Genomic DNA, 26,676 nt, shown 5'->3' on the forward strand with positions numbered 1-26,676 from the left:
GCTCATAATCTTATAGCGTGCCACATTATGAACATTACCCTGATACGGACGAGAAGGGATGCATAGGAATAACATTATTTCAAATAAGATAATCACACCCGATTTAGATTTGACTTTCGACTGTGTTAACATTTGATTTATATTTCCTTTAGGTTAATGTTGTGAGATTATAAATAAATTATTGAAAACGTTTATTGTTTAGGCGGTGTTTTTATTTGTTTCTTACTTTTAATATTCTGAAGCTTCGGTTATTGTTAATGTAACAAAAAAGAAACAAGCGGAACCATTGTGTTTAAGGTTAGGTTACATACTGCATCAAAGTCTATATGTCCTTTGCTTCTGAAAAAAATCTAAAATAAAACATTATTACCCTCTGAAGTGTCAATAAAATTTTCTTTCATTTATAAATTTTAAAATACTTTTACTTTAAACTTAACCGATAATAAATTTTAATGTAGTTTATAATTATCTTTAAAAAGATCAAGATATCAATCATTGAATTCAAGAAAATTATTACAAGCATCGGCCTTTCTGCTCTAAACTTTATCATTTGACGAAGCAAAATGGAGTAATAAATTTTTCTTAAGAATAGCGTGAAGACACACGTGATAGCGTGAAGACGGTTGGCAATTTTTTTTGTTTTTGTTTGTGAAGTATCAAATGAAAAATGAAGTCCAATGCAACCAACGGAAGTGCCAAAGGCCGCTTTTCTCGTTTTCTTCCTCTTCTTCGGAGGAAAAAGAAAATACATCATCAACCCCCCCCCCCCCCTACCAAATAGTGCTGCTTCATTTCTTCCCAAAAATTTCCGCCCTCTAACACATCATTTATTTAACAAAATTTATCACAAAAATAGAAAAAGATTCAAGAAACTTAATACACCTTCCTATTTGGGAGAGAGAAAGAAGATCTGAAATTACCTAAATCTTATGGAACAACTTGTCAACTTTATTATTAGACCCCCAAGGTATGATCTTGATAAACCCCTTTTCCAATTTTGGTCTTTTTTTTTTGCTAATTTTAATTGCTATAGTATGCAGATATGTTTGCTTTTGAGTTTATTTTTGTAAAGTTTGAATCTTTATCCCAAATTCTGATGTGGGTTAGTTCTAATTTGATGTGGGGGTTTTCTATTTAGTGTAGTATCTTACTTTGCTAATTGAAATTGCAAGAAGTATGCAAAATATGTTTGCTTTTGTGCTTATGTTTGTATAGTTTTTATCTTTTTCCCAAATTATGACGTGGGTTAGTTTTAATTTGATGTGGGGTTATCTGGAGAATTTGCGGATGTGGGGGTCTACTTTTTATGCTTCTCTTTATTGTGCACTTGTCTGGTTTAGGTTTCTTGATCTTAGGAGTTATTGTTTTGTACTTCATGTGCAGAAAAGTTAGGTGTAAATCATAATCACTCAAGTACTGAATTTCTTTTAAATTTTGAAATTGACAGGTCATTTGTATGTGTTTATTTAGGGCCTGATATACTTTTGAGACTTGAATTATAGGGTTTTTAATTCAAACAAATGAAAATTCTGCAAGTGATTTTGCAAAATTTGTGAAATGTATCGCCTTTCCTCTTTATTTGATATTGAACAGTGCATCTTTTGATTGGATCCACCATTGAGACTAATGACTGTGTGTTTAAGGCGTGTTTCTATAATTTGGAATTTGGAAGTGTCTCTGAGTATTGCTTTTTCTGATTGAAGAAACTAAAAAAGCTACTTTATCGTGCTACTTTTGGAATGCAAACATGTTGCATAGGTGATGAGGACTTCATATTTAGTACATATCCATGGCATATAGTGGGAATCCTCTGTTCAGTTTATGAAATTTCTGTTGAAATTTTTTGTACCTTATTTTCTTTCTAATTTCTGTATTTAATTCTGAACCTAAGAATATAAAGGAGGAGATATTTCTTAGACTTGGGTTCTGATTCATCCATTGTGGTACACGAAAGAACTAACTCTGGAAAGGGTATTTCCAGAAATTACCTGGAGGAATTTTTACTCTTTTACACTGGGATTTGGAAAGGGGCTTGAAGCAGCGAAATGTCTGTTTCTAAGCAAGATACTTGAGGTTACTACCATCCGTTACTGCCAAGATAATTGAGTTCCTTATAACATGCCTTGACAACTGACCTATACCCATTTTCTTCTTCTAATTATTGTGCTATATAATAGATGCTAATCTTAAAATAACGACTCTACTTCCTGTGGATTTCAGGGCTGAGTATGATCCTAAAAATGATCTACTAGATGAAGAATTCATGCTTAAAGGGAAATGGTACCAAAGGAGGGATCTGGAGGTGAGTGCGTTGGTAATTAATATCTTGCTATTTTCAGTTATTTTTCTCTGAAATTTAGGTCAAGTCAATGTTTTATTTACTTATTAAATAAACTATTTCCAATTAATTTATTTACTAGTTCATATATTTTCTGTTTATGTTTCCCAGAGCTGGTATTAGTTATCAAAGAAATATTTTATTTACTCATTGAATAGACTATGTATTTCTTTACCCGTGTTTACATGTATTCTTCATTTGGCTCTGTGTTGTTAATAACCAAGTAATGAGTTGGAGAACTAATATAAGACAGTTGACGTTGGAAAACTAGAAAGTGACAATGAAGTACATTTACTACTATGAAATAGGTTGAAAGTTGATCATGTAGAGACAGATCTAATATTATATGGGAGCAAAACAAAGAATCCTAGTTATCTGATCAATTTTCAGACTTATGTATTCAAATTTAAAGTGATGTTCATAAAACAATGAATATAAGCAAAACTTAATAGCTGGAACTTTTTACTTTGTTAATTTTGATGGAAAGAAAAAATCTGAATACTATTTTGTAACATCAATGTCCACGGGAACTGTGTTAGATCCCTTTGCTCTTCATAATTAGGTTGTAGAACCTGACAGATAAAGAGGCATGTTATTCTCTAGAATGATGTGTTGAGAAGCAACACGACAATTGCTATAAGTAATGTCCATAGAGGAACATGCTTTATGGAGTAAAGTCATAGCAGAGAAATACTGTGAGGAGCTGGGGAATGGAGAAGCGATCGCATCATGATGCCACATGGAACTGCCTTACGTGAAGAGTTGGGAGACTTCTGTTAAAACATGTAAATTGAAGTGGGCGGGGCAAGAATTAACTTTCGGAAGCAAAGATTATCTGATAACTCCCTTTATGTGAGGCTTTCCCGATAATCATCAACATATCATGCCAACAAGGAGAAAGCACACCACGAGATCCTTATTAAAATATTACAAAAATCATTTCAGGAAAAATTTCAATCCTTCACTTATGGCTATAGGAAATTAATAGAGGTTGATCTTCTCTTTTTGTTTGTGGTCTTTTTATTTGCTTGTTATAAAGGGGAGCCTTGGCGCAACCGCGCATAGTGGGAGCTTAGTGCATTAGGCTGCCCTTTTATTTGTTTGTTTATATGGACTCCGAATAATTGTGTGGTTACCTAATATAAAAGCTATAGCTTTTACTATTTTTGTTATTGGACCAAGCTTGTGAAATGGATTGCGGTGAGACTTGAACTTACAACCTCTGTATGCGCTCTGATACCATGATGGATTGTGTGACTACCTCATCTGAGTGTTTAAGTTGTTATAGACAGTATACTAGACAAGAGGTTGTGAGTTCGAATCACCCCAAGAGCAAGGTGTTATTGAACAGTTCACCTATTGTCTGTATTTCGAACTATTTAGTCATTTTTTCTTTAATGGCCTTACTGATTTGCAGGTTAAAAATAGTAGGGATGATGTTCTTAAATGTACCCATTATATGCCTCTTATTCGTCCAGAAGGAAAGCCACTGCCTTGTGTGATTTACTGTCATGGAAACAGGTTAGTGAAGGTTAAGTAGTACTCTTCCTGTTTTTACGCTAGAAAATTACTGTACTTTTCCTTTGATGCAGCGATTATATGGAGAAGAACTTTTTTATTTATTTATATTTTGACTTCATTTAATAGTTTTCTTTGCTAAGAAGTTGTTTTGGATGATCCTTTGGCAGCGGATGTAGAGCAGATGCCAGTGAAGCTGCTATTATATTATTGCCACTAAACATAACTGTTTTCACCCTTGACTTTTCTGGATCTGGACTTTCTGGAGGCGAGCACGTTACATTGGGTTGGAATGAAGTGAGTAGCTGATTATTCTATTTGAGATTCAAATGAAAGCTTAGACCTGTTGATAAGTTGTTGGATAAATTCTGCTGTGCCTATTCTATCTTAAAATACTTTAGAGAAGGTGATTAGTTGTCAAGTCTAAAGCATTATTTGAGATTTGCTGTGCAGGGTCTTGTAAAAAATAGAGACAAAATTGTTTCCTCATCTGCGACTGATAAGCCTGAAATATAATGCCTTAGTTTTTGGTACCACCGCTGACATTGTTTATCTATTTCTTCTCCTTGTTTATAAGTCAGTGCTGTTTACAGTTTTCTTTATGCAATGTTTACAAATATGGACAGCATAAATAGATAATGCAAGTGATAAGAATTTATATCTCAGAATATGAGGCTTAGTACCTCGTTAGAAAATATGAGGCTTGATTAGCTGGTTAAAAACATGTTCTGATTTATTTTCTACTTTTGTCTTCCTTTTTCTTTTTGTGCTTGTGGCGTGTTAGTGAATTGAAGTTTGTTGACCTTCTCTTTCTAAATTATTCATCTTTTAGCCATATTATAATGAATGTTAATGTATTTGTTCTAATTATATTTGGATGGACTTTTGGCGCCTGTCTTGCCAGAGGCGGATCTAGGATTTCTAGTACATGAGTGCACTACTAAAAAAAAGGAGGAAAAAATGTATCAAGTGGGAATTGATCCCTATTCCTCTTGGTAAATAACTCAACTTTCAACCAAGTGCACCATTCAACTTTCTTGGAGCATAGGTGCCAACAATTAATATTATACCAATTTTTAAAAATATGTATATACAATTTTTAATTTTGCGGAAAGATCAAGGGTTGCGTGCCCATAATTTTGCCTATAAATCCGCTCGTGTCTAGCTGAAGCCATGTTGTTATGGTGGATGCTATTTCAAATAATGCTGCATCTTGTATTTTGTGCTGGAACGTGTTTATTGGCTGCTTACCTGATGGATGGTGGTAAGAAAGCGAGGATTATGTCATTGAAATCTTGTCTTCTTGTAACCTTCACCTACTTTTTACAGACAGTCGTATTCTTTTTTGCCTCTACTCTCTATAACATGCAAAAGAAGCTTAAGTTATTTTTCTTTTAAATATGGCATATCAATGAAATTACAAGTACCTAAATGCTCTTACACACAAGCTGGGTGGGGGTGGGATGGGTATGAAGGAGATTTTTTTTTTTTTTTTTTTTTTGGGGGGGATATGTTAATCTGAGCCATGATCTATGTGTTAGAATCTTCTGCTTTTGCTGGGATGTCTTGTTGAGTTACAACTTGTTACCAACAACTGCCCGCTGCTTTTGCCTTCTATTGTTAATGAATTTTGACATTTTTTGGTCTGTTTCTCAGAAGGATGATCTCAGAGCTGTGGTTGAATATCTGAGGACAGATGGCAATGTTTCTTTGATTGGCTTGTGGGGTCGTTCAATGGGTGCAGTTACTAGGTACTCTAATTTCTTTGCTTTTTTTGTTGATCCTGCTGCATCTATATACACTGTTTTGCATACAGATTCTTGGCATAAGGAGGGTTATCTAGCAAGTGGAATAACCTGCTGGTGATCTGTATTGTTGAAGAACCAGGGAAATAAAAGGATTGGAGCCGCTTTCCTCAGTTTTAATTCTGTGAAACTTGCCTTCATTGTTTTTCTTATATAAGAAACACTGGTGGAGTTTTTTTTATGTTGGAGTAAAAGTACTGGCTGTTGCCTATCAGATGGCCCAAAAAGAAAGTGCAACAAATTTTATAGATGTTGAAGGCATGCTGAATCCACAAAAAGATAGAACATTGTTTAGTTGTAGTTCTTTGACATCCATAGCAGGCTAATTTGGTATATTATCATTTTGATGTAAGCCTATAGCAATCTTAACTTGGATCTAGCTTAAAAGATTTTCACTGTGTACTAGTAAGAATATTTAAATTCAAAATATCTTGTGCTATGATGTTGTGAGGCTTTAGGGAGCCAAGACTGTGTGTACAGCTCTTAGGCATACACAAGCTTCGCCATAGGCACAACACAATGAGGCAAGTTGATGGATGGGACAAGAGAAATGCCAAATTTTCCAAAACATATTAACTCCTGTGTTTTAGGATCACAGCATTTTTTTTTGTGATAAGAGTAGAAGATCATTTATCTTAATACCATTTAGCACGTTCTACACATACTTAAATTTAGTGTTTTAGGATCATAAATTTGTATGGCTAAACCATTCACTTCGTTCATGTCCCCTTAAGCACAAGAAAGGTTTGTTTGGCCAAAAAGTAGTAGTCATCAAGCGTAACAGATGAATAGTCAAGTTTCACATCAAGTTTCACTTAGCAGATCAAAATTGGTCTTGATCTGCTAAGTTTCACATTAGATGAGAAATATTATTTTTTATTAGGTATATCAAGAGAAGATGAGATATTTTATGCGCAAGATTAAGCCTTCAGTCTCAAAGAGTTTCTTATTTGTTACGAGAAAGGTTTTCCTTTTCTGGCTAGTTAATTATTTGTTACGAGAAAGGGTTTCCTTTTGTAGCGAGCTAACATATCGATTAACTTCCGGTAATCAGCATGACTTGAGAGATTGCATGCTTATGCAATCTCTCTACCTTTTTATTTTTATTTTTGCTGTATATGGTCAGGTATATACCTAAAACATTGTGCGTCGTCACTGGTAGCCGTATTAAAGTGACTGACTTATACATCGACTTTGCAGCCTCATGTACGGTGCTAAGGATCCATCCATTGCTGGAATGGTTTTAGACAGCCCCTTCTCTGATTTGGTTGATTTGATGATGGAACTTGTAGACACTTACAAAATCCGGCTGCCCAAGTTCACTGTAAAGTTTTAGAGTTCAAAGTTTTTTATCTGGTGCATTTTGAAATATACTTTCCGTGTTCTTTTCTTGGGTTATTCTCATATTTTCTCTTGCAACTGAAGGAGTGGCCTTCTTTTGTTCTGTCTTCTTCCTAAGTCATTGCTCTGTGTAAGCTTCTTCCTTTCCTGTTATTTTAGGTAAAGTTTGCAATCCAATATATGCGCAGAGCGGTCTTAAAAAAGGCAAAGTTTGACATAACCGAGTTGAACACAATTAAGGTAATTCCTGTGGGAAGGTGTTTTACGTATGACTCTTGATAATATGACCTTTTTTATGTTTGACAACAATCAGCAATTGAGAAATAGAACAGTATGTAAGTGAAGATATTGTAGGAAGTTTTCCTATTAGTATCAAGCTTTTTGGGTGGAACGTTTTTGGAAGTGCTAGTTCCATTTATTTTTTTAAACAATTTTATTGACCATCTTTGATCTTTTCGTTTGCTAAATTTTATGTAGGTGGCAAAGTCATGCTTCGTCCCTGTTTTACTGGGTCATGCCGTTGATGATGATTTTATACAGCCCCATCACTCTGATCGTGTATTTGAGGCGTACATGGTAACTGTCTAATTTACCCCCTCCCCCTTTCCGGAAAAAAGGAGAAAAAGGAAAGAATTGGATAGTCTTTTTTTCTTTTGTTCTTAAGTTTACAGACTTTATGGGTGTAAAGGCATGTCAAATGTTTCTTTTTCTTAGGTGTAAAGGCATGTCAAATGTTTCTTTTTCTTCTTCAAGTGGATCTCTGCTAAGTTGCTCCGACACGGCAGTTTAGGTGCCTCACCTGTGTCGACATGACACTAGTATGGGTGTGGGTATGGGATTCGTATCGGATCTGGTCAAACAATTTTGGGTACTTTGACCACGACGGAAGAAAAAATTCGAGACGAGATACAATTTGATTACCAAAATCAGAGCCAAAACTAGGGTAAATTTGAAGACAATTGCATACCTTATCTAGGAAATCAATCCTTTATTTATCTACAACTTGAGAATAAAAAAGAAATCCACACTTTACATGCTATACGTAAGTGTTCCACAAAATTTCTTATAATTTAGAGATATTTTGATATTTTTATTTTTTTGAATTATTTTTAGCCGGATCCCTGCACCCATATCCGTGCTAAGATCTATATCCCGAATCTTAGAATTTACATTTCTAAGGATCCGACCTCTAGACCTGCACCCGTGTTGACACCCGCACCCGTGTCCAAGCACCTTAGGATCTCTGGGTTTAGAACGCGAGTTCTCTAGTGCTATGCTCCTTTATGTGCTATGTAGCAGTTAACTTTGTGTTTTTATAACACTTTTCATTCTTGTAACTGGTATTTATTGCTGTTTGTCCAGAAATGACATATGCCAATATACCCCATTTTGTTTCTTATTGTTTAGTGAACTTAATGTTGGCAGGGGGACAAGAATATTATAAAATTTGAGGGTGATCACAACTCTCCACGCCCACAGTTTTATTTTGATTCTATAAGTATCTTCTTCAACAATGTTTTGCAACCACCAGAGGATGAAGCAGGGGGTGCATTCTTTGACATGCCACAAGATTATTTTGGCAAGGTATAGTTCTATGAATCCATGTCATTACTGGTTCAAGTGCGTGGAAACTGCTGAGTTAGGCTAATAACTCATTGGATTCGAACTCTAACTATTTCCAGGGCAGTTGGAGTACAGTCCATGAAGTTGACTTTATGGATGATGTCCATGATGGTATTAGTCTTTTCTTCTTTTTTATTTCCAGCAGCTGTTTCATTTCCTCCAAATTTTTATCTTAGAGAAGGGGAGAACGGGTTTTATCTTGATTCTTCATGCTATACAAATATCGACTGTTATTTATGTTTAATTTGCTATCAGTTGCAGCTGCACCAACTAGTAGAACTGAAGATGTAATAAAGCAGGTTCGCTCCAAAAGACCCATGAGTCGGACAGAGGTAACAGAAAAACCTTCAAGTTGTTGCTTTGATAATTGGTAAAATAGATGGCATGAGCTCAATTCTATTGCAGAAAAGTTTGGGGGTTTTAAGAGGAGAAGTGATGGAAAAGAAATTTATACACGGACATGTATGCTTGGATAACTTGTCAGAGTTGAAAAGAGCAGGTGGAAATGTGTAGTTACTGACTGTTGAGGATATAATATTAATAGTGAGATTTTTTTAGTAACTTAACATTTTAGAAAATATGGTCTCACAATTCAACATGGTATAAGGTCTTGGATTCAAGTATCACCTCCACCAAGTATTTAAAAGAATCTTGACGTGCTTGATCGATGCGAAATAATCAGGCCAACACGTGAGGGGACGTATTGAAGATATAAATATATAAAAGTGTGCTCTCTCTAGCAGCTTAAACTTTTAGATGAGATTTTCACACAATTCAACAATTACGACATACATGCTTGTAACCAAATGCATGGAAGTTGAAATCTGCAATTTCCCTTTTCTTTCTTTGAAATTATAGAATTGGCTGATTCAAAATATATTCTGATGTGACCTATATTTTACATAGCATAGTCAAAAGAACTTTTGCATTCATAGGATGGTTTTTCTCTATACACCCATTTCTATGGAACTTCTTTACCCGAGTTGGTTTATAGAACTGTGCTTTCCTTTCTGTGCCATACGGCAATGCACGACCTGACCCAACTATTTGCTTAACTTGTGTCCACTCCATTGTGCATTAATTTATTTATTATTTTCTGTTTGCATAAGGAGACACTTGCTTTTCTTTGCCACTACTTCCTCATGCTCTATTGCAGACAATCTCATGTTCCCCTTCTGCTCTCGCCTCTGGATCTGCAATCGTTACACAGCTACTCCTTCTCCAGATCTTTTGCTTTTCTTTGCCAATATTTCCGTTTCTATGCCATTCTTTTGGTGAAAAAAGAAAGCTTTCCTATTATTCCCCTTTCCGTCACTAGTTATATTCAATTCAGATTGCCTATTCGCACCGCAATCTTGACCTCTGATCAAGCTATGTACATGGGTAGATAGGCAGTTAGGGGAGCTTTTGGTTGGGGGTGGAGAGGGTCGGTTGGCCTGCCATTTCATTCGATCTCCTGCCACTTGGTGCCTCTGTTAGTTCTAGTGCTAACGAGTATTGGTCTCGTCACATAGAAGTTGGTGCAAAGGAAGAACAAGGATTTCATCCAAGGTGCCTCCTTTGGGTTGAAATTCAAGCTTCTCCTTTAACAATTCAGAGGTGATTTTTTCCCCAAGTTAAGATATGGCAGCTAGACATGCCCAAGTCATTACCATAGTGGCAAGGAGATTGTGGCAATTGCAGGGCTAGTGACTGGACAGGAATCATCCCACCCCCTCTGTTGAGAAAATTCCATTCAAGGTTGAATGATATTTCATTTGGTCTTGGAAGAAGAAGTTTAGGGGGAGATCCGTGCTGCTGAGGGTTTTTGTGATGGAAAAGGAGTGATCAAAGGCAAGAAGCTACTTTAAAGGGGACAGTTAGGGGTGAGTGGGTGACAGAAAGGGAAGGGAAGGGGCAAGTGTCTACAGGGGTAATCCCAGGATGGTGGATGGGGAAAGGAGGATGAGATCAAAACAGAGAAATGCTGGGATAAAATAATTTTTTTTGGCTCTTTATACATTTTCAACCATGAACTGCGCTAACCCTAGTTAATGCATCTGGTTGGATTCGAGTGGTTTAGGCTTCTATGTGTGTCTACGTGGCGAGAAGCATAGATATGAGAGTATAGATCTGTCATGAGAAACTTTTATAGTAAATCTCTATTGCATATCTACTGTCTGCTAAGTTAATCAAATCATCTCTGTTGCATGCCTACAAAAAACCGTGCTTACGCATGAAAAAGTCTATCCTATGTTTTCTGTCTCATTCTTGTTTATTTCAATTTGTTCAGGTCCCGTCTGACATATCTGCGCAGGATAGCCAGACTGAAGACCAGGTAATTCCACAAATTTCGGAATTATTTATGGAGGTTTTAACAAGGAAAACTTTCATAAAATGCTCTTATTCCTTGAATGCTCTTCCATAAAATCAATCACCTGAAATATCCACTTTAACTGGAAGGAATTAGTCTGCTTCAAGAATTTATGGATATGCTTTCATGTTTCTTTGGCGATTTGGCCTTCCAATAGAGTTTATGACAAAAGATGCCTGTATTAATTTTTCGATTTTGAAATGTTAGCATGGCTGGGCAAAAGTAATTTCTGCTGCTTCAACTAATTCATAGTTTCATACATATTTTTCTCCAGGAAGAAGGTACTGGAACCGACTCTGCCCCATCATCTTCAAAAATGATCAGCTTTGATCTTTCCAATGGTGACCCGTTGGGTCCCAATGTTCCTGCATCAATAGATGATGATGACTATGTGGAATACTCACTTGATAGTTTGGCAGATTTTCCTAGTAATGTGGAGGAAGAAGAAAGGGTAAGTACGTTGAGGTTTACAGGATTTAGTCGCTTAATTGTAGGCTTCAGTATTCTTTCTATTCTTTCACTGTTTTGACCTTTTGTCTGTTGACAAAATATCAGATGTTAATGAAAGCAGTACTCGAGTCTTTAAAAGACTTGGAGGTAAAACCTCCTCCAGCCGAGCAAGCATCCTCAAAAGTTGTCGAAGAACTTCCTCAACCTTTGCAGGACAGTAAAGAGGAGTCAGCTTCTACAAAACAATGTACTCCCTCAAAAGAAATTAGTGCTAGTCCCATTGTTTCTAATGGACATGATTCAGACGCCAAAGTCCAAGTTCAAGATACTGTTAAAGTATCAGTAACACCAGCTAACAGTACTTTATCGGCGAAAGAAGTGAAAAGCAACGGGACTTCTTCTCATCGTGACATGTCTGTCAGCAGTCAAAGTTCGTCCAGCGTTGACATGGTTGATGGTACTAAAGCCACTGTGACCGTTGTGAAGAACCCAACAAGTAATATCATGGATGGTTTATTGCGTCGTTGGGATCTCAACTTTTTCAAGAACAGATAATGGTTAGACGATTGACTTTTTACAAAGACGTGTAGCCGAAAAAGTTATAGCGGTTAAAGAAATTTGCTGTTCGCTGGATGTACATTTTTGGGGGGAGTAAATATTTGTACTTTCTGTCAGGGGTGGTAAGTTGTGGCAGGTGGTTGTGGGAAATGGAGGGGGTGGGTTCGGTTGTCGCTGATTTACATAGGTCTTCCTTGATTGGTACAAGTGATTCAGCTTGTATATGTATTCCCAATGTGAAGAGATTAGGCTCATAGGCCCATTGTTTGTTGTAAATTATGGATTACCAAAATGTGTTATGTAGATGTACAGGTGATGACAATTTTTTCATGACAATCTTGCAATTGTTAGCACTCTCAAATTTCTCTATTTTATTCAGTTTTATAGTGTTTGTGTATTGTATACAAATAGAACACATCTCATTCTTTCAACATGGAAACATGCTTTTACTTTTTAAAACGCTGAAATTCTGTCAGTGTCAATGCTATTTATTTGAAGTACTCTTTTATAGCTTGCCGGATTTACTCTTTACTTTTCCTAGAGGATATACATAGATTATACACTGATCGTACACGGTTATACACATCGCACATGATATATATTATACATCCGACAACTAATGTTAGTTTAAACGGTTGGGTGAGCGGCTATTTGTCGTTTGCCTTTTGCTTGGTCATATATTTCCTTTCACCCAAGTAGCCTGGTTTGGGTTTTAGTGCTGGTTTTTAATTTATAATTTGGCTTGTGTGATACAAATATCATTTTGGATTAGAGTCTGCAAACTGTAGTGGCAATACTAGTTTGCTTTCTGCTTGATCTCAGAACCTTGTTTAGTCTGTGCCTTGTTTAGCAAATTTTGGCTGGATCTTTGCCAGCTTTATATTTTGCTCTGTCAAATAAAAGCAGTATTAAAATAGACAGCAGTGGAACTTGTTGCGAATTACAATATATTACTGTAACTTATGATATGTTTCTGTAATAGCCCTCTACATAATAATATTAAATTAGAGAAAAAGAATGCTCTACTATATACTTCAATATTTACACCATTATTGCCTTTGAATGGCTAAAGTATGAACCTGAAACAATTTTTTGGTGCAATAACTGTTGAGGTTTCTATCATTCTTTTTCCCCAGCCAACAACTTCATTGCAGTATCAACCAGCGCATGAATAGTCACAGTGTGTCGATTCATTCCAACTGTTCCTGAGAAAACATTAAAGCTCTCTAGCTCTGATGTGGTTTCTATAATGTACTCCAGTTCCCTTTCCAATCCCAGATTTCTGAACGCTTGAACGTTTGTTCTTTTATCTCTCATCATCCAGATCGACAATTCTATGACAAACCTCCTAATTCTTGGAACCTTAATTGATGGATGTTGATGTTTCCTAAGAATCTCAACAAGTTTTGCAGCCAATTCAGCTTCTTGAATTTTCGCTCTCTGGAACATGATGCTTGACTCTTCTGGTGTTATAAACTTGAATATATGTGCACCTACTCCCATCATTACTTCCTGTAACTTGTTTTCCTCTGTCATTATTGCTTTGAGTACCTGAAAAGACAGAATTCAATTTAACCTGCAGTATACTAGGAACTAAAAAGAATAAGTTTTCGTATAGTACTTACAGTTGGTCCTGCAACAGCAAGTTCTCTCAATTCTTCAAAGTAACCTGATCCACTGTAGACACATAAGTTTCTCAAGATTCTTGCTGCATTTACTCGAAGCAATGGAACTTCCAATGCTTCGACGAGCTTTCCAGTGACCTTGAGTTTCAATATCGTATGGCAGTTGTTCTTGCTTTCAAGTGCCAACATAGCTAGTGCTTCTCCTGCTGCTGTTCTTACTTGACCGCGGTTGTTAGGTGTGGAGTCCTTGAAAAAAATGTTGCACAACTCCTTAAGGATTCCTCCAGTTCCTCCAATTCTCTCTGTTGCATCATCTTCCAATGCAAGACTTTTCAAGATCTCTATTCCCAAGTGTTGTAGAGTAGGGTATTTCTCCCCATATCTTAGTAAGTCCCTGATGTTGCTAATAGTGAAAACTATCTCTGAAATTTCTTTCCTTAGCTCTTTACCTGTGGCGCCTGCTGTGCTTGCCAGCATCTTCACGACCTGGAGAGATCGTTTAAGTGTCAATATCTGCGTTGGCGTTGCTGATTCATCTCTTAGTAATCTCTCTCCTGCTTGTGTGAACTCTATAATTTTGGGCAGAAGACCTCTAGTATTGCCTATCTTTCCACAGTTATCGTGGTCACGAGCAAGTTTCTTTAAAATGAGCAGCCCCAAATGATTGAATGTCCAAAATCCATAATTTTCATTGTCAAAGATAATCCTCTTTTCACAGATTTCATCATTTGCTCCAGTAGGACCCCTGCTGATTTGAAGAAGTGAAGATATGGACTCCATAGCACCAGGTATACCCGCGACACGAAGAGAATTTTGCTTTTTACCAGTAAGCTTTGATATAATCTCTGCTGCTGATAGCCTTAACTCTTCTTCTTGTATGTCTTTCCAATTCAGCATCTCAACCAACCTCTCCATTACTACTATGTTTGTTCCAATCTTCTGAAGTGTGTCATCACAAAACCGTGGACTCGCAGCAAATTTTCGCAAGATTTTAGCACCAATGAGTTGCTCATCAGGTGAGTTAGAGGCTAAGAGTTCAATAGCAAATGAAACCATATCCATCTTTAGACCATCAAATATGCTCCCATTAACACTTTTCGAATAAGCATCATAAAAAAACCGTCTGACTGAAGTCATACCTGATGGTCCCAATTCACACTCTTTGTTCACCTTCTCCAACAGACTACAAAAGCTGATCTTCCATTCCCAATAGGCTTTTTCCAATAGAAAAAGCAATGCCTCCGTGAAGGCGAGGGAATAGAATATAAGTAGAGCACTTTTCCTATTCCTCTTATCGGTATCTCCTTTGGCCACTTCACCAAAGTTCCTCAATACAAGCTTCATCAATGATAGCACCAAACATGCTGTTGCAGATAGTATTTGGAGCCAATACAGCATTTTGCTAACATTTCTTGCTACGAACATCCATCTCGCGTATGGAAGCAGAGGAACCTCAGAACTAGTCCACGTTCGAGTTGGCTGCTTCTGCTTATTCCACTTTGAATTCCTTGCAATTTCTCTATTGTTAACATGCCTACTTCCCTTTGCAACATCAGAAATAGGCTTGAAAATTGTTTTTAGAGCATTGACAATGGTTCTAGTGCTGGATTTGATCGCGCGAAAGCTACTGATTCCAACATCAGCAATAGACCATGTTGCTTGGTGTTGCCACTCAAGCTCATGACTCCTACTAAAGATTCTTGTTCCTTCTATTAAAAGTATAGTAGTTATGACCCAAAAATCTGAAGTGTTCAAAGTGATAGCAAAGCCACCAAGAAGAACAACTGTTGCCCATATGAAACCAAGTGTTCCTAATCCAGTTGCTGCTTTTTCAAGCACTGCTAGCCTCAGAGCAAAAAGGGTAATCTTTTTCTCCGGTGCACGAATCGTTGGCCTTTTCGGAGAAACAGAATTAGCTGTGCTGCTGTTCTTTGTTTCCATTGGACTTTGAGGTTCAAAGATTGTTGGACCTCCACTTTCTACCACACTTAGTCTTCCATTAAGTTCATTTATCTCTAGATGAACACTTCCTTCGCTCTCTATCGATGATCTACGATCCATTTTTCTCTTTTTTTGGACCAAGAAAGATAGCTATACAATGGAAGATTGATTAGGGAAAAAACTCAAGAAAGTAGCACTTAGGCTTTTATGACATGAAGGAGTTGATTAAGGTTTGAAGGAGAGAATGTTGTGTTGATAAAAATAGTATATATATATATAGAGAGAGGAAAATGAGCTTAGAGTACACGTTTAAGTTGTGGAAATGAGGAGGAAAGACAAACGTTAAGTTGCGTCTCTTTCCGCTATTTTTTCAAGGAAGTTAGTTTTTAAGTTTCTGCTTTGTTTGTTTGTTTCGCTGCTCTGCTTTTAAGTTTGCCAACAGCAACATGTATTCTTACTAGTTTGGATTAACGGCCTAAGCAAAATAAAATACTAACATTAGACTAATATATTGGTCAAATACTCTATATATACATGCGTAGTAAAATCTTATACTCCTACGTGCTTAGTGAATTCTTGACTTCACTAATTTCGATGAGCCGACCAAAAAAATAACCACTTGATAATTAAAGTATTTATACAATTAAGTCAATTATTATAGGTGAATCTCTTGATAAGTATTAATTTATAATCTGATAAAAATCAATATATAAGGTGAGGGTTACTATAATCAGAGTCATGGTTACAAATAATATAAGACTGGACTAGGCAAAAATAGCAGCTCTAAAGTAAAATATGAAAGCCACTTTCCCCCCTAATTTTGGATAAAGTTGTTTCTCCTTTATCTAACGAATTCTCACACATTTTTTACCTGATTTTTCCTTGTCAGAAGTTTCTTCTTGTAAAAGCAAACTTTATAAGTAGTAAGTTATTTATGACTATTCTAAACTAGCTTGAGCCCATGATGTGGGAAGTGTCATTTCTTGGGGAACAAGCTACAGTCACATAAAATTTAAATTATTTAGGATTTCATTTGATGATCTAATAGATAAATTGAAAGATTTGCTTTTATATATATATATATATATATATATATATATATATATATATATGACTTAATGTATTCTACTTGTTTTAAAGTACTTATTACGTTTAAAAAAAATATTTCTGTGCACTAAACTTTTGCTACGCATCTACTATATAAGTTTTTATTTTGTATTTTTTTGAGAGGCTGTTTTGACTTTTGCGACTTGAACCTAGTGATTATTTTCCAAAAATAAATATTTTAAACACTATATACTCCACGAAAAGTTACGTGATAGGTTTATATATTCCACTTATAAAAGTTGAAGATTTTCCACCTTCATTTATTAGCGGTGCAGAGTTAAATTAAGTAACTTATACTTCCAAGAATTTGGCAATAACAAGTGTATATTTAGGCCATGCCGATCAAAACACGTCTAATGATTCAAAGTCAAGGAGAGATTTATCATTAATGTATGTATTTACCCAGTTTGTCATTAAATAATTAACTTGATACTTTTTTTGGTTATTTCTGTGATTGTTAGTGCAGAACTTAGACATGATAAGTAGTAATTAGCATCTGAATTGTCGTATAATAATGTGGAAAACAGGCAAATGAGCTGGTCTTGTGGCTTGCAAGATTGGACTACAACAAGTCTTCTTGTGTCAAGTTAAAGTCTTGTAGTGACGTCCTCATTCCAATTTTTCCTTTCCAATCACACAACCTCAAATCGTAAACGAATTCTATATTAAATACATGTAAAATCATTAAAAGAAAAAAAATTCAAAATTTGTTCTTTTATATATATATATAGTACTAATTACATTTGCCATCAAGGGAATTGTTTAACGGTTAAGATGGCACAATTCGAACTATAGTATCACAACTTTGAATCTCAGTAACTTTTCACAATTCGAATCATAATGCCACAAGTTTGAATCTCAATGACTTAACTTTCCCTTCTTTCCTATTAACATTATGAGAAGAATTGAATGAAAAAAAGTTTTGGTTGATAATTGTTACGTAGACGTGGGGAGGTGATGCTAAAAAGACTTAGAAGACAAGTGAATTATACCAATTCATGGCTGCAGACAGTTTCCTTTTGTTGATGTCTATAACATATTGCTTGTCCTCTAATAAACAATGCCTTTTAATGTATTTCTATTTTGTTCATTAAAATTGGTTGCTTATTCAGCTTCAACATGTAATCTAATAATGAGAGTTGTAGAGGTTTAATTTTCAGATATAAGCAAGGAATATGAATATGATCTGGACATTAGCATGAAATTCAATCATTTATCAATTATGGGATCGTAGTAATGACTTTATGACATTGTTTATCCATTGGAGTCATCTCCTAATTTGAAAGTCAAAGACCTTTTAAAAAAATTGTTGTGCTCGTCACAATTCAAACTACTTATGATTGACTTACAACGTAACCTAAAAGTCTATTAAGCCAAAAGAAAAAGAAAATAGAAGTATGTGCAGTTTTTGTTAAAATTTTTAATCCTCCAAAATGACCGAAGAATAAATAAAGTCTCGTTTCCACCTAAATCATATGGGTTCTAAGGCTCCAGAGGCTGATGGATATAAATTGTGGTACTCAGGCCGCGTGAGGGATAAGAATGGGGTAGACATCTTGGTTGACATGGATCTTAGGGAGCTAGTGGTAGAAGTTAAGAGGGTGAATGACAGGTTGATGGCTATTACGCTGGTTGTGGGAAGATCTACTTTAAACGTGATTAGTGCTTATGTGCCTTAAGGGGGTTTTGACTAAGAGATTAAGAGGCGTTTCTGGGAAGACCTTCACTGGTTGATCCGTGGCATTCTGCACGCTGAGAAATTATTCATAGGAGGAGATTTCAATGGTCACAGTGGGGCGACCTCTAGGGGTTATGACGATGTGCATGGGCTTTGGTTTTGGAGTTAGGAACGGAGGTGGTACTTCGCTGTTGGACTGTGCTAAAGCCTTTGATTTGGTGATTGTTAAATCGTGCTTTCCGAAGAGGGAAGAGCACTTGGTCATCTTCAAGAATTCATTGGCCAAGACTTAAATTGATTATCTACTCCTCCGGAAGGGTGATAGGGGTCATTGCATGGATTGCAAGGTTATACTGAGCAAGAACCTCACGACTCAACATAGGTTATTGGTGATGGACTTGGAGATCGTGAGAAAGAAGAAGAAGTGGTCTGGGTATGGTCAGCCTAGGATCATGTTGGGTGCCTTGACTAATGACAAAGCCTTGGAGTTTGTGGAGGGAGGGGGGGGGGAGTGTTGGCTATGGGAGCCTGGAAGAGCAGTGAGGATGCGAGCTGTATGTGGACCACGACAACAGAGTGTATTAGAGTAGTTACGAGAGAAAGGGTCTTGAAGGGTTTCTCTAGTGGCCACAAAGGTATCTGGTGGTGGAGTGAAGGGGTACAAGAGAAAGTGGAGGCCAAGAAAGCGACATACTTGAAGCTTATAGAGAGCATGGACGAGAAGGCGAAGAGGATGAACAAGGAGGGGTATAGAAGGGCTAAGAAGGAGGCAAAGTTAGCGGTTATTGCGGCAAAGACTGCAGCGTATGGGCATTTGTATGAAGAGCTTGGGGCCAAAGGCGGGGACAAAAAGATACCCAAGGTGAGGGAGAGGAAGGCCCGTTATCTGGATCAAGTAAAGTGCATCAAAGATGAGGAAGGTAGAGTTTTGATGTAAGAGGCTCAGATTAGGCGAAGGTGGCAGACATACTTCCATAAACTCCTGAATGGAGAGGGTGATAGAAACATTGTGATAGGAGATTTGGAGCACTTCGAGATTCGCCAATATTTCGAGTATTGTAGGCACATAAGAGTAGATGAGGAGGGGGTGGTTATGCGCAAGATGCACATGGGTAGAGCAACCGGGCCAGACAAAATACCTATGGAATTTTGAAAGAATACGGGTAGGGCAGGTTTGGAGTGGCTCACTAGGCCGTTCAACGTTATTTTTAAGACAAAGAAGATGCCCGAAGAATGGAGGCAGAGTACGATGATTCCCCTGTATAAGAACAAGGGTGATATCCAAAGTTTCAATAATTATATGGGGATCAATCTGCTGAGTCATACGATGAAAGTTTTGGAGAGGGTGGTTGAAGCCAGGGTGAGGAGCAGTATGTCCATTTCTGAGAACCAGTTCAATTTTATGTCGGGGAGTTCGACTATGGAAGCCATTCACCTTGTGAGGAGATTGGTGGAGTGGTATAGGGAGATGAAAAAGGATTTCCATATGGTGTTCATTAACCTAGAAAAAGCTTATGACAAAGTCCCGAGAGAGGTTCTTTGGAGATGTTTGGAGGCTATAGGGTCCCACTAGCCTATATTAGAGTGATTAAGGACACGCGTGATGGAGCCAAGACTAGTAGGTAGTCGAGCATTTCTCTTTGTTTTACTCAGTTCGCTAGCATTAGTGTTAGTATGATATCCTTCTATTTGGCTTGTACTAACTAGAGTTTAACTTCTTTCTTGACTTCGATATTTTTTAATCTTGTTGTTATTCCTACTTGTTTCCACCTTTTTCTCTTCTCTTCTTTCATGCGTTCTCCAGCCGAGTCTATCGGAAACAACCTCTCTGCCCTTCCAGGGTAGGGGTAAGGCTGCACACATCTTACTCTCCCCAGACTCCATTTGTGGAAAATTACTAGGCTTGTTGTTGTTGTTATAATTTCATGACCCAAACCCCATAATAGGCTGTGATGACGCTCAATGATATGTCAGGCAAGCCAACGCATGTACCTCCAACCTAATTATCTTTTTTAACTTTTTAAATTAGAAATTTCATTAGCTAAATAGAATTAAATCTAGTACTCATGGAAACATACGTTCTTCTTTACCAAAATACCGAGTATGAATAATACATAAAATGAAATGTTAATAATATTAGGTATAACTGTGAATATCTACTAGAAACCCCAAAAATCTAGTGTCACAAGTACATGAGTAATCTAATAGAACATACAAAACTACTACAACTACCGTCTGATATAAAATAGACAGAAACAATAAATATGATAAGAGGGAGAATTTAGGTGCCGTAGATCGAAGCATGTAGGGCAGCTCACCACTAAGTCTTCGTAAAGTGCATCTACGCGCCTCTATGACCACCTGAAGTACCTGTCTCAATACCTATACAATTAGTGCACAAGTGTAATATGAGTACGTAAATTAATGCGTACCTAGTAAGTATCTGGTCTAACCTCGAAGAAGTAGTGACGGGGGGTCGACTTCGACACGTACTAGTAGTTAGATAATAAAGTACATAAAGTAGGAAAGTATGAAACATAATAAGCAGCAACGATACAGATAAACATTAATAATAAATTCCCAAATATGAATTATTATGACCAGATAGATCGTTACATCTCAAGTCAGGAAACCTCATGAGTACATTGGCTTCTTGTCAAACATTATGCACGATTCTACTGAGGCGAGTGACCCGATCCCATAAGAGTACTTCATGAAATTGCCAAGGGGAACAACCCGATCCCATAAGAATATATACATCATACTGCCGAGGCGAACGACCCGATCCCATAAGTGTGTTATAATATCCAAACGACCCAATCCCATAGGAATAGTTTGTAATCCTATCGAGGGAAACAACCCGCTAATCATAAGAATATAGAAATTCTCTCACTCGCGAAATACCTGCGAGTCGAGAAGACACAGAACTATGGTTCATCAAATATTTCACAATTCCAAAGCAAGAGACTCGGTCAATGTAACGACCCGACCGATCATTTTGTGTATTTGAGCCCCATTTCCTCTTACGAAGCTCCCCATATGTGATTTATTGTTTTATGGCTTGTGGGGATGGTTGGTTTCGTTTTGGGAAAGTTTTGGAATGATTTGGACCCTTTGGTTCTTGGTTTAGAAGTTTAAGTTGGAAATGTTGACCTAGGTTTGACTTTTATGAAAACGACCCCAAAATGGTATTTTGATGGCTCTGATAGGTTTGTATCATGATTTTGGACTTGGGCGTATGCCCGAAATTGAATTCAGAGGTTCCTAGGTTGATTTGACTTGTTTTGCCGAGAGTTGGCAATTTGAGGTTTAAAAATTCCTTAGGTTTAACCATAGGTTGAATTTATGGCTATCAGATTCGTATTTTGGTTTTAGGATTTGGAATAGGTTCATTTTTGTATTTGAAACTTGTCTGCAAAATTTGATGTCATTCCGAGGTGGACTGATGGGATTCAGACGCTTGGTTGTGATTCTAGTGATTCTTGAGTTTCCTTTTGAATTTCATACATTTTGATGTCCGATTCATGGTTCCAGATATTATTTTGGTGTTTTAAACATGCGAATGAGTTCGTATGATGTCTTTAGACTTTTATGGATATTTGGTATGGAGCCCTGAGGGATCAAGTGAGTTTCGAACATATTTCAGATTGGTTTGAACTCATTTTTAGGTTGCTGGTATGCTGGTGCTCCAGTTATCGTATTTGCGAGCACTAGCATCGCAATTGCAAAGTATTCAGGGAGGGATCAAGTATCGCATTTGTGATGCCTTACTCATAATTGCAAAGTTTGGGCTTAGGCTGGGTAGGTCGCATTTGGGAAGGGACAAATTTCACAAATGCGACATTTCCCTGGGCTATCAGGCGCCACATTTGTGAGTCATTGTTCGCATTTGCGAGGGTTTGCAATTGTGAACCCAGGGTCACAATTGCGGCTCCGGAATCTCGACCTAAGGGCTGGAAAAACATGACTTTGTCTCTTGGGTAAGTGTTTTTAATCAATTTTCAATTATATTACATGATTATTTATGATTTTTAACCTTTAATCTACGAGATTTGAAGAGAAATTTTGGGGAATTTTTTCTATGTTTTGAAAAATAAAAATTTGAGATTTGAGAGTTGAATTGGACTCGAATTTGAAAACAAAACACATATATGGACTCGTGGGGATTATGGGTAGTTGAGATCTACCCGTGGACTCGAGTTTTGACCAGGCGGACATGGGGTTGATCTTTGTTGACTTTTAGGAATTGTGTAAAGATCTTAGCTTTATTAATCGAAATTGGTTTCTCTTGAATTTTTTGATTGTATTTAGTCGTTTTTGGTTAGATTTGAGCCGTGCGGAGGAGAATTTTAAGGGAAAAGCCATTTTTGATTGTTGATTTGGCCTAGTTGAGGTAAATATCTTGCTTAACTTTGTGTGGGGTAGCTACCCCATAGGATTTGGTTAAATTGCACTATTTGAATTACGTGAAAGACGTGTACTGGAGGTGCGGAGTGTGTACATAACCTTATATATGAAATTGATCGATTTATACTCTTAGGTTACGTTTATGCATTTAATTAAGTTGTTATTACTTGTTACATCTATCATTGTTGAGTTCATTCTTATATGGCTTAATTGAAGTTGTTATTACATGTTCTATTTTCATTAATGAAGTTACTCTTATATGCATTTAGTCATAGGTTCTATTACATGCTATCTCTTTTATTGTTGGGTTTATATTATGCATTAGAATTGAAGTTGCCATTTCATGGAGATATCTTCCATTGGAGTTTATCGAAGTTGTAGTTATTGAGAGCTAGTAACATGTTTTAATTGAATTGTTATTTTATGGAGTGTCTTCCATTGTTGAGTTATTTTCCGTTCATTTTGTTATTATTGAGATTCTTGTACACATTGTGGTTGAGCCGTGTGCTATGTGTTATGGTGATATTGATATTGTTGTCTTGGAAATATTATGGCATATGAGCACGCGTGGTGCGAGTTGGTTATTGTGTTGTGATGTGATGTGCATGCGACAGTATAAAAGTGGTGATATTGGTGCTCATGCAGCGAGATAAGGTGGGATTTATGCGCGTGCTGCTAGTAAGGGAAATTACTTATAGCCACACAGTGAGATAAGGGGGCTAAAGCCCGTGAAGCTATTTTGAAAAAAATATTTTTAAAATAAATGCAAGGCTCACGCGGTGATATAAGGAAGATTGTGATTATGACTTGTGAATGTGCATATAAGGTGTGGTACCTCGATGTGATTCTTGTTGTACATTTTATGTTGGAACGACATGTTGATTTGAATGATTATTGTTTTTCCTTAAATCATTTCACTTGTATTTTGACCATATTTGATCATTTGTTGTTTTTACCATATGTTCACTCTTTGATGTTGTTATCTCTTTTACACCCGTTATTAACCTTATATTGATAATCTACTTTATTGTTATTTATTGCTTTTACTTCCTATTATTAGATTATATTAATATGTTGTTTAGGTTTCTATGTCTAGTAGGTATCTTGACCTGTTCCTCATCACTACTCCACCAAGGTTAGGCTTGATACTTACTAGGTACCATTGTGGTGTACTCATGCTATGCGTCTGCACATTTTTGTGCAGATCCAGGTACTTCTGCTAGTGCCGGACGCCAGTGAGTTGACTTATTCATTTTAGAGACTTCAAGGTATACCTGCTTGATGCTCACAGGCCATAGAGTCACCTTCTGATATTGTCTTTACTACTGTTTATCTTCATATCAAAACATATTGTATGTAGAGATTCCTAGTGTACTTTATTAGAACTTATGACTTCGTACCACCGATTTTGGGGATGACTTTTGTTCCATTTTGGTTTTATTATGATAGTTATCAGCTTAATTTACTATCTTAGTCGTTACTTCTGCTAAATTCTCAATGTGTGTTAGGCTTACTTAGCCTTAGAGTCTAGGTGCCTTCACGACTATAAAGCTATTAAGAAATTCCACTTCTTTGATTCCTTATCGTGCGGATTTGTTGATTTCGAAATCTGAGCCTTTGTCTTTCTATTCTCTCACAAATGGTGAGGATGCGCATCGCTGGATCAGCTGAGCAGACACCTGCTGCCCCCTTCTAGAGCTGCGAGAGGCCGGGGCGAGGTAGAGGCCGAGGAGGAGCACGTGCTACAGCTAGCGTACCTAACCGAGTAGCGATTGAGGAGCCACAAGTAGCTCTAGTAGGGGGACAGGCACCCAAGGCGCTTGTTGCTACCCCTGGACTCTGTTACACCAAAATCCTAACTCTATCTATCTTCAAGCATAATATCTTTTGATTGCTTTTGAGTTGATCGGCTTCGTGCTGAATCTTCCATCCATTTCTGCCAAGATTAGAGCTCCAACGGATAGTGCTCTGTGGACCACGTAAGGACCTTTCCAGTTCGGTGCAAACTTCCCTTTAGCTTCTTCTTGATAGGGAAAGAGTTTCTTCGAAAACCAACTGCCCCGTGTGAATTGGCGAGGCTTCACTCTTTTGTTAAATGCATTGTCCATCCTATTCTGGTATAGCTGTCCATGGCATACTACATCCATTTTTTTCTCGTCAATGAACATGAGTTGTTCTTGCCTAACCCGTATCCACTCTACGTCGTCCAATTTTGCTTTTTTAATGACTCTTAAGGACGGTATTTCGACTTCTGCGAGTATCACTGCTTTGGTGCCATATACTAACATGTACGGCGTTGCCTCACTAGATGTTCTCATAGTAGTCCGATAACCCAACAAAGCGAAGGTCAACTTCTTTTGCCATTGTTTGTGATTGTCCACTATCTTTCGCAGAATACTCTTGATATTCTTGTTAACTGCCTCGACTACCCTATTCATTTGTGGTCTGTAAGCTGTGAAATTGCGGAGGACAATTCTGAACTTATCACATATTTCCCTTATGAGGTCTCTATTAATATTAGCGGCATTGTTAGTGATGATGGACTCAGGTATCCCAAATCTGCAAATGGATTAGGGTTTGGGGAGTGAGACTAGTTGGTCACTGAGTTAAAACGAGGAGAAGAGATCTGGGCTATTGGATCATTTGATCAAAGACCTTGATAAATCGGGGCATTATTTATTTAAGAAAAATAATTTTAGGAAAGTATGAGGACCATTGGATCTATGTGATCCAACAGCTGAGATAATTTTTGATAGTGGGTCGAGATTAAATGGAAAATAGGGATAATTCATGACCATTGATGATTTGAATCAACGGTTCTGATCGCTTGTGTTTGTTTTTTGAGTGGGATCAACGGGTGACGTGTTAGGTCGTGATTGGTTGAGAGGTAATAGCAAGGATTGCCAAGTTGGAAGGGATGGGGTGTTTGGACCGGGTTGTTTTCTGGATTGGGCTGTACATTTGGGCTAAAGTAATTTAATAAATAGCTATTTTATACTTAGTTATTGCAATTGTAGCCTTTTAGTTTTAAACCCCCTTTCAAAATCAATTTAAATAAACTTAGCAATTTTAAAAATGTAATAAAATTATAATTACTATATGTTTCTAATTATTTGAGTTAATTATCTATAAATGACACTTATTTAAATTATATCACTGTATACGGCCAAAATCGAAAGAGTTCGACTTCGGGGTTATCGTAGCATTTCATGCCCGTCCTCGAGGAGCTCGAAGGAGAATTTGGAGTATGCCCCCGAGGTGCTTCCCTCGAGGTAGCACATCGGAGGTCAATTTCGGAGCAGCACAAATCAATGACCGTCATGAAAAGGCGGGAAAACTCCCAAAGACACGTGGTTAGAGCTGACCAGGTCTGCAAGAATAGTACAAATCCGTACTAAGTCATTATACAACTGTACCAGTAGCATTTCCTCGTCATTATTATACATGTACTATGTTGGGATTCCTCCTCATATATAAAGGGAACCCTTGTCATCTTGTAAGGGGATTCAGATCATTACACGACATATTGAATACAATACAACATTCTTTGCTCTTTGCTTAAACAATTGATTCTTCATATTTATTGCATATTCTTTCATTGTTCATTTATTGTTCTTCATTTATTGATCATTATTAACCGCAAAAGGCCGTCTTTGAGGCCATCATTATCGTTGATCCTCCATCGATCGCTCATCGCTATTAGCCCGTCTAGACCTCGAGGCCCCGCTCCAGCCAGCTAAAGGCCCAACATTATAAACCTTTTGGTTTGCATTTCTTATTTCCTTTACTTACGCTTAGCATCTACTGCCTAAAAACTAGTATAAAAATAAATCTATTTTTAGAACCACAAATCAAATATAATTGTAGTTACATTTTTAAGGTAAACAATTTGGCGCCCACCGTGGGGCTAAAAATAATAGTGATTGTTTTGA

At 37.1% G+C, this 26,676-nt stretch overlaps 4 protein-coding genes across 6 annotated transcripts; 2 read left to right on the forward strand and 2 right to left on the reverse strand.

The window, feature by feature from the left end:
• Positions 1 to 601: 601 nt before the first annotated feature.
• Positions 602 to 12,445, forward strand: LOC107827539 (uncharacterized). 3 transcript variants are annotated; one of them, XM_075257228.1, is made up of 15 exons: positions 688 to 967; positions 1,982 to 2,073; positions 2,221 to 2,302; positions 3,756 to 3,859; positions 4,027 to 4,153; positions 5,513 to 5,607; positions 6,862 to 6,985; positions 7,162 to 7,242; positions 7,480 to 7,578; positions 8,428 to 8,586; positions 8,685 to 8,736; positions 8,881 to 8,957; positions 10,898 to 10,942; positions 11,253 to 11,429; positions 11,534 to 12,445. In XM_075257228.1, the coding sequence occupies exons 3-15, from the start codon at positions 2,264 to 2,266 to the stop codon at positions 11,981 to 11,983; spliced, it is 1,629 nt and encodes a 542-aa protein (XP_075113329.1). In that variant the 5' UTR covers positions 688 to 967; positions 1,982 to 2,073; positions 2,221 to 2,263; the 3' UTR covers positions 11,984 to 12,445. The 3 variants fall into 3 exon arrangements, with proteins under 3 accessions (XP_016510178.1, XP_075113329.1, XP_075113330.1); XM_075257229.1 differs by lacking the exon at positions 688 to 967 and adding an exon at positions 1,499 to 1,758; XM_016654692.2 differs by lacking the exon at positions 1,982 to 2,073 and having other exon boundaries at positions 602 to 967.
• A 545-nt stretch (positions 12,446 to 12,990) lies between these two features.
• On the reverse strand, positions 12,991 to 15,781 carry LOC107827538 (uncharacterized). The gene is made up of 2 exons (XM_016654691.2): positions 13,612 to 15,781; positions 12,991 to 13,537 (listed from the first exon to the last, which is right to left on the reverse strand). Exons 1-2 carry the CDS (start codon positions 15,670 to 15,672, stop codon positions 13,106 to 13,108), a joined length of 2,493 nt encoding a protein of 830 aa, XP_016510177.1. The 5' UTR covers positions 15,673 to 15,781; the 3' UTR covers positions 12,991 to 13,105.
• A 2,353-nt stretch (positions 15,782 to 18,134) lies between these two features.
• LOC107827537 (uncharacterized) lies at positions 18,135 to 18,630 on the forward strand. Its single transcript, XM_075218396.1, has 2 exons — positions 18,135 to 18,329; positions 18,430 to 18,630. The coding sequence occupies exons 1-2, from the start codon at positions 18,135 to 18,137 to the stop codon at positions 18,628 to 18,630; spliced, it is 396 nt and encodes a 131-aa protein (XP_075074497.1).
• A 5,985-nt stretch (positions 18,631 to 24,615) lies between these two features.
• Positions 24,616 to 25,182, reverse strand: LOC142162089 (uncharacterized). Its single transcript, XM_075218397.1, has one exon. It carries the CDS (start codon positions 25,180 to 25,182, stop codon positions 24,616 to 24,618), a length of 567 nt encoding a protein of 188 aa, XP_075074498.1.
• Between the last annotated feature and the right edge of the window lie 1,494 nt (positions 25,183 to 26,676).

The sequence above is a fragment of the Nicotiana tabacum genome, chromosome 7 (assembly GCF_000715075.1).
Source record: "Nicotiana tabacum cultivar K326 chromosome 7, ASM71507v2, whole genome shotgun sequence".
Classification (NCBI taxonomy): domain Eukaryota; kingdom Viridiplantae; phylum Streptophyta; class Magnoliopsida; order Solanales; family Solanaceae; genus Nicotiana; species Nicotiana tabacum.

Excerpts from the sequence above, each read along its gene's own strand:
- LOC107827539 (XM_016654692.2), top strand. The coding sequence starts at position 930 with ATGGAACAACTTGTCAACTTTATTATTAGACCCCCAAG. Across the intron at positions 3,860-4,026 it reads ATTTACTGTCATGGAAACAG|CGGATGTAGAGCAGATGCCA; the intron begins GTTAGTGAAGGT and ends ATCCTTTGGCAG. Across the intron at positions 6,986-7,161 it reads TCCGGCTGCCCAAGTTCACT|GTAAAGTTTGCAATCCAATA; the intron begins GTAAAGTTTTAG and ends CTGTTATTTTAG.
- LOC107827538 (XM_016654691.2), bottom strand. The coding sequence starts at position 15,672 with ATGGATCGTAGATCATCGATAGAGAGCGAAGGAAGTGTTCATCTAGAG. Across the intron at positions 13,538-13,611 it reads TTGCTGTTGCAGGACCAACT|GTACTCAAAGCAATAATGAC; the intron begins GTAAGTACTATA and ends CTGTCTTTTCAG.
- LOC107827537 (XM_075218396.1), top strand. The coding sequence starts at position 18,135 with ATGGGTTCTAAGGCTCCAGAGGCTGATGGATATAAATTGTGGTACTCA. Across the intron at positions 18,330-18,429 it reads TAAACGTGATTAGTGCTTAT|GAGGAGATTTCAATGGTCAC; the intron begins GTGCCTTAAGGG and ends AATTATTCATAG.
- LOC142162089 (XM_075218397.1), bottom strand. The coding sequence starts at position 25,182 with ATGAATAGGGTAGTCGAGGCAGTTAACAAGAATATCAAGAGTATTCTG.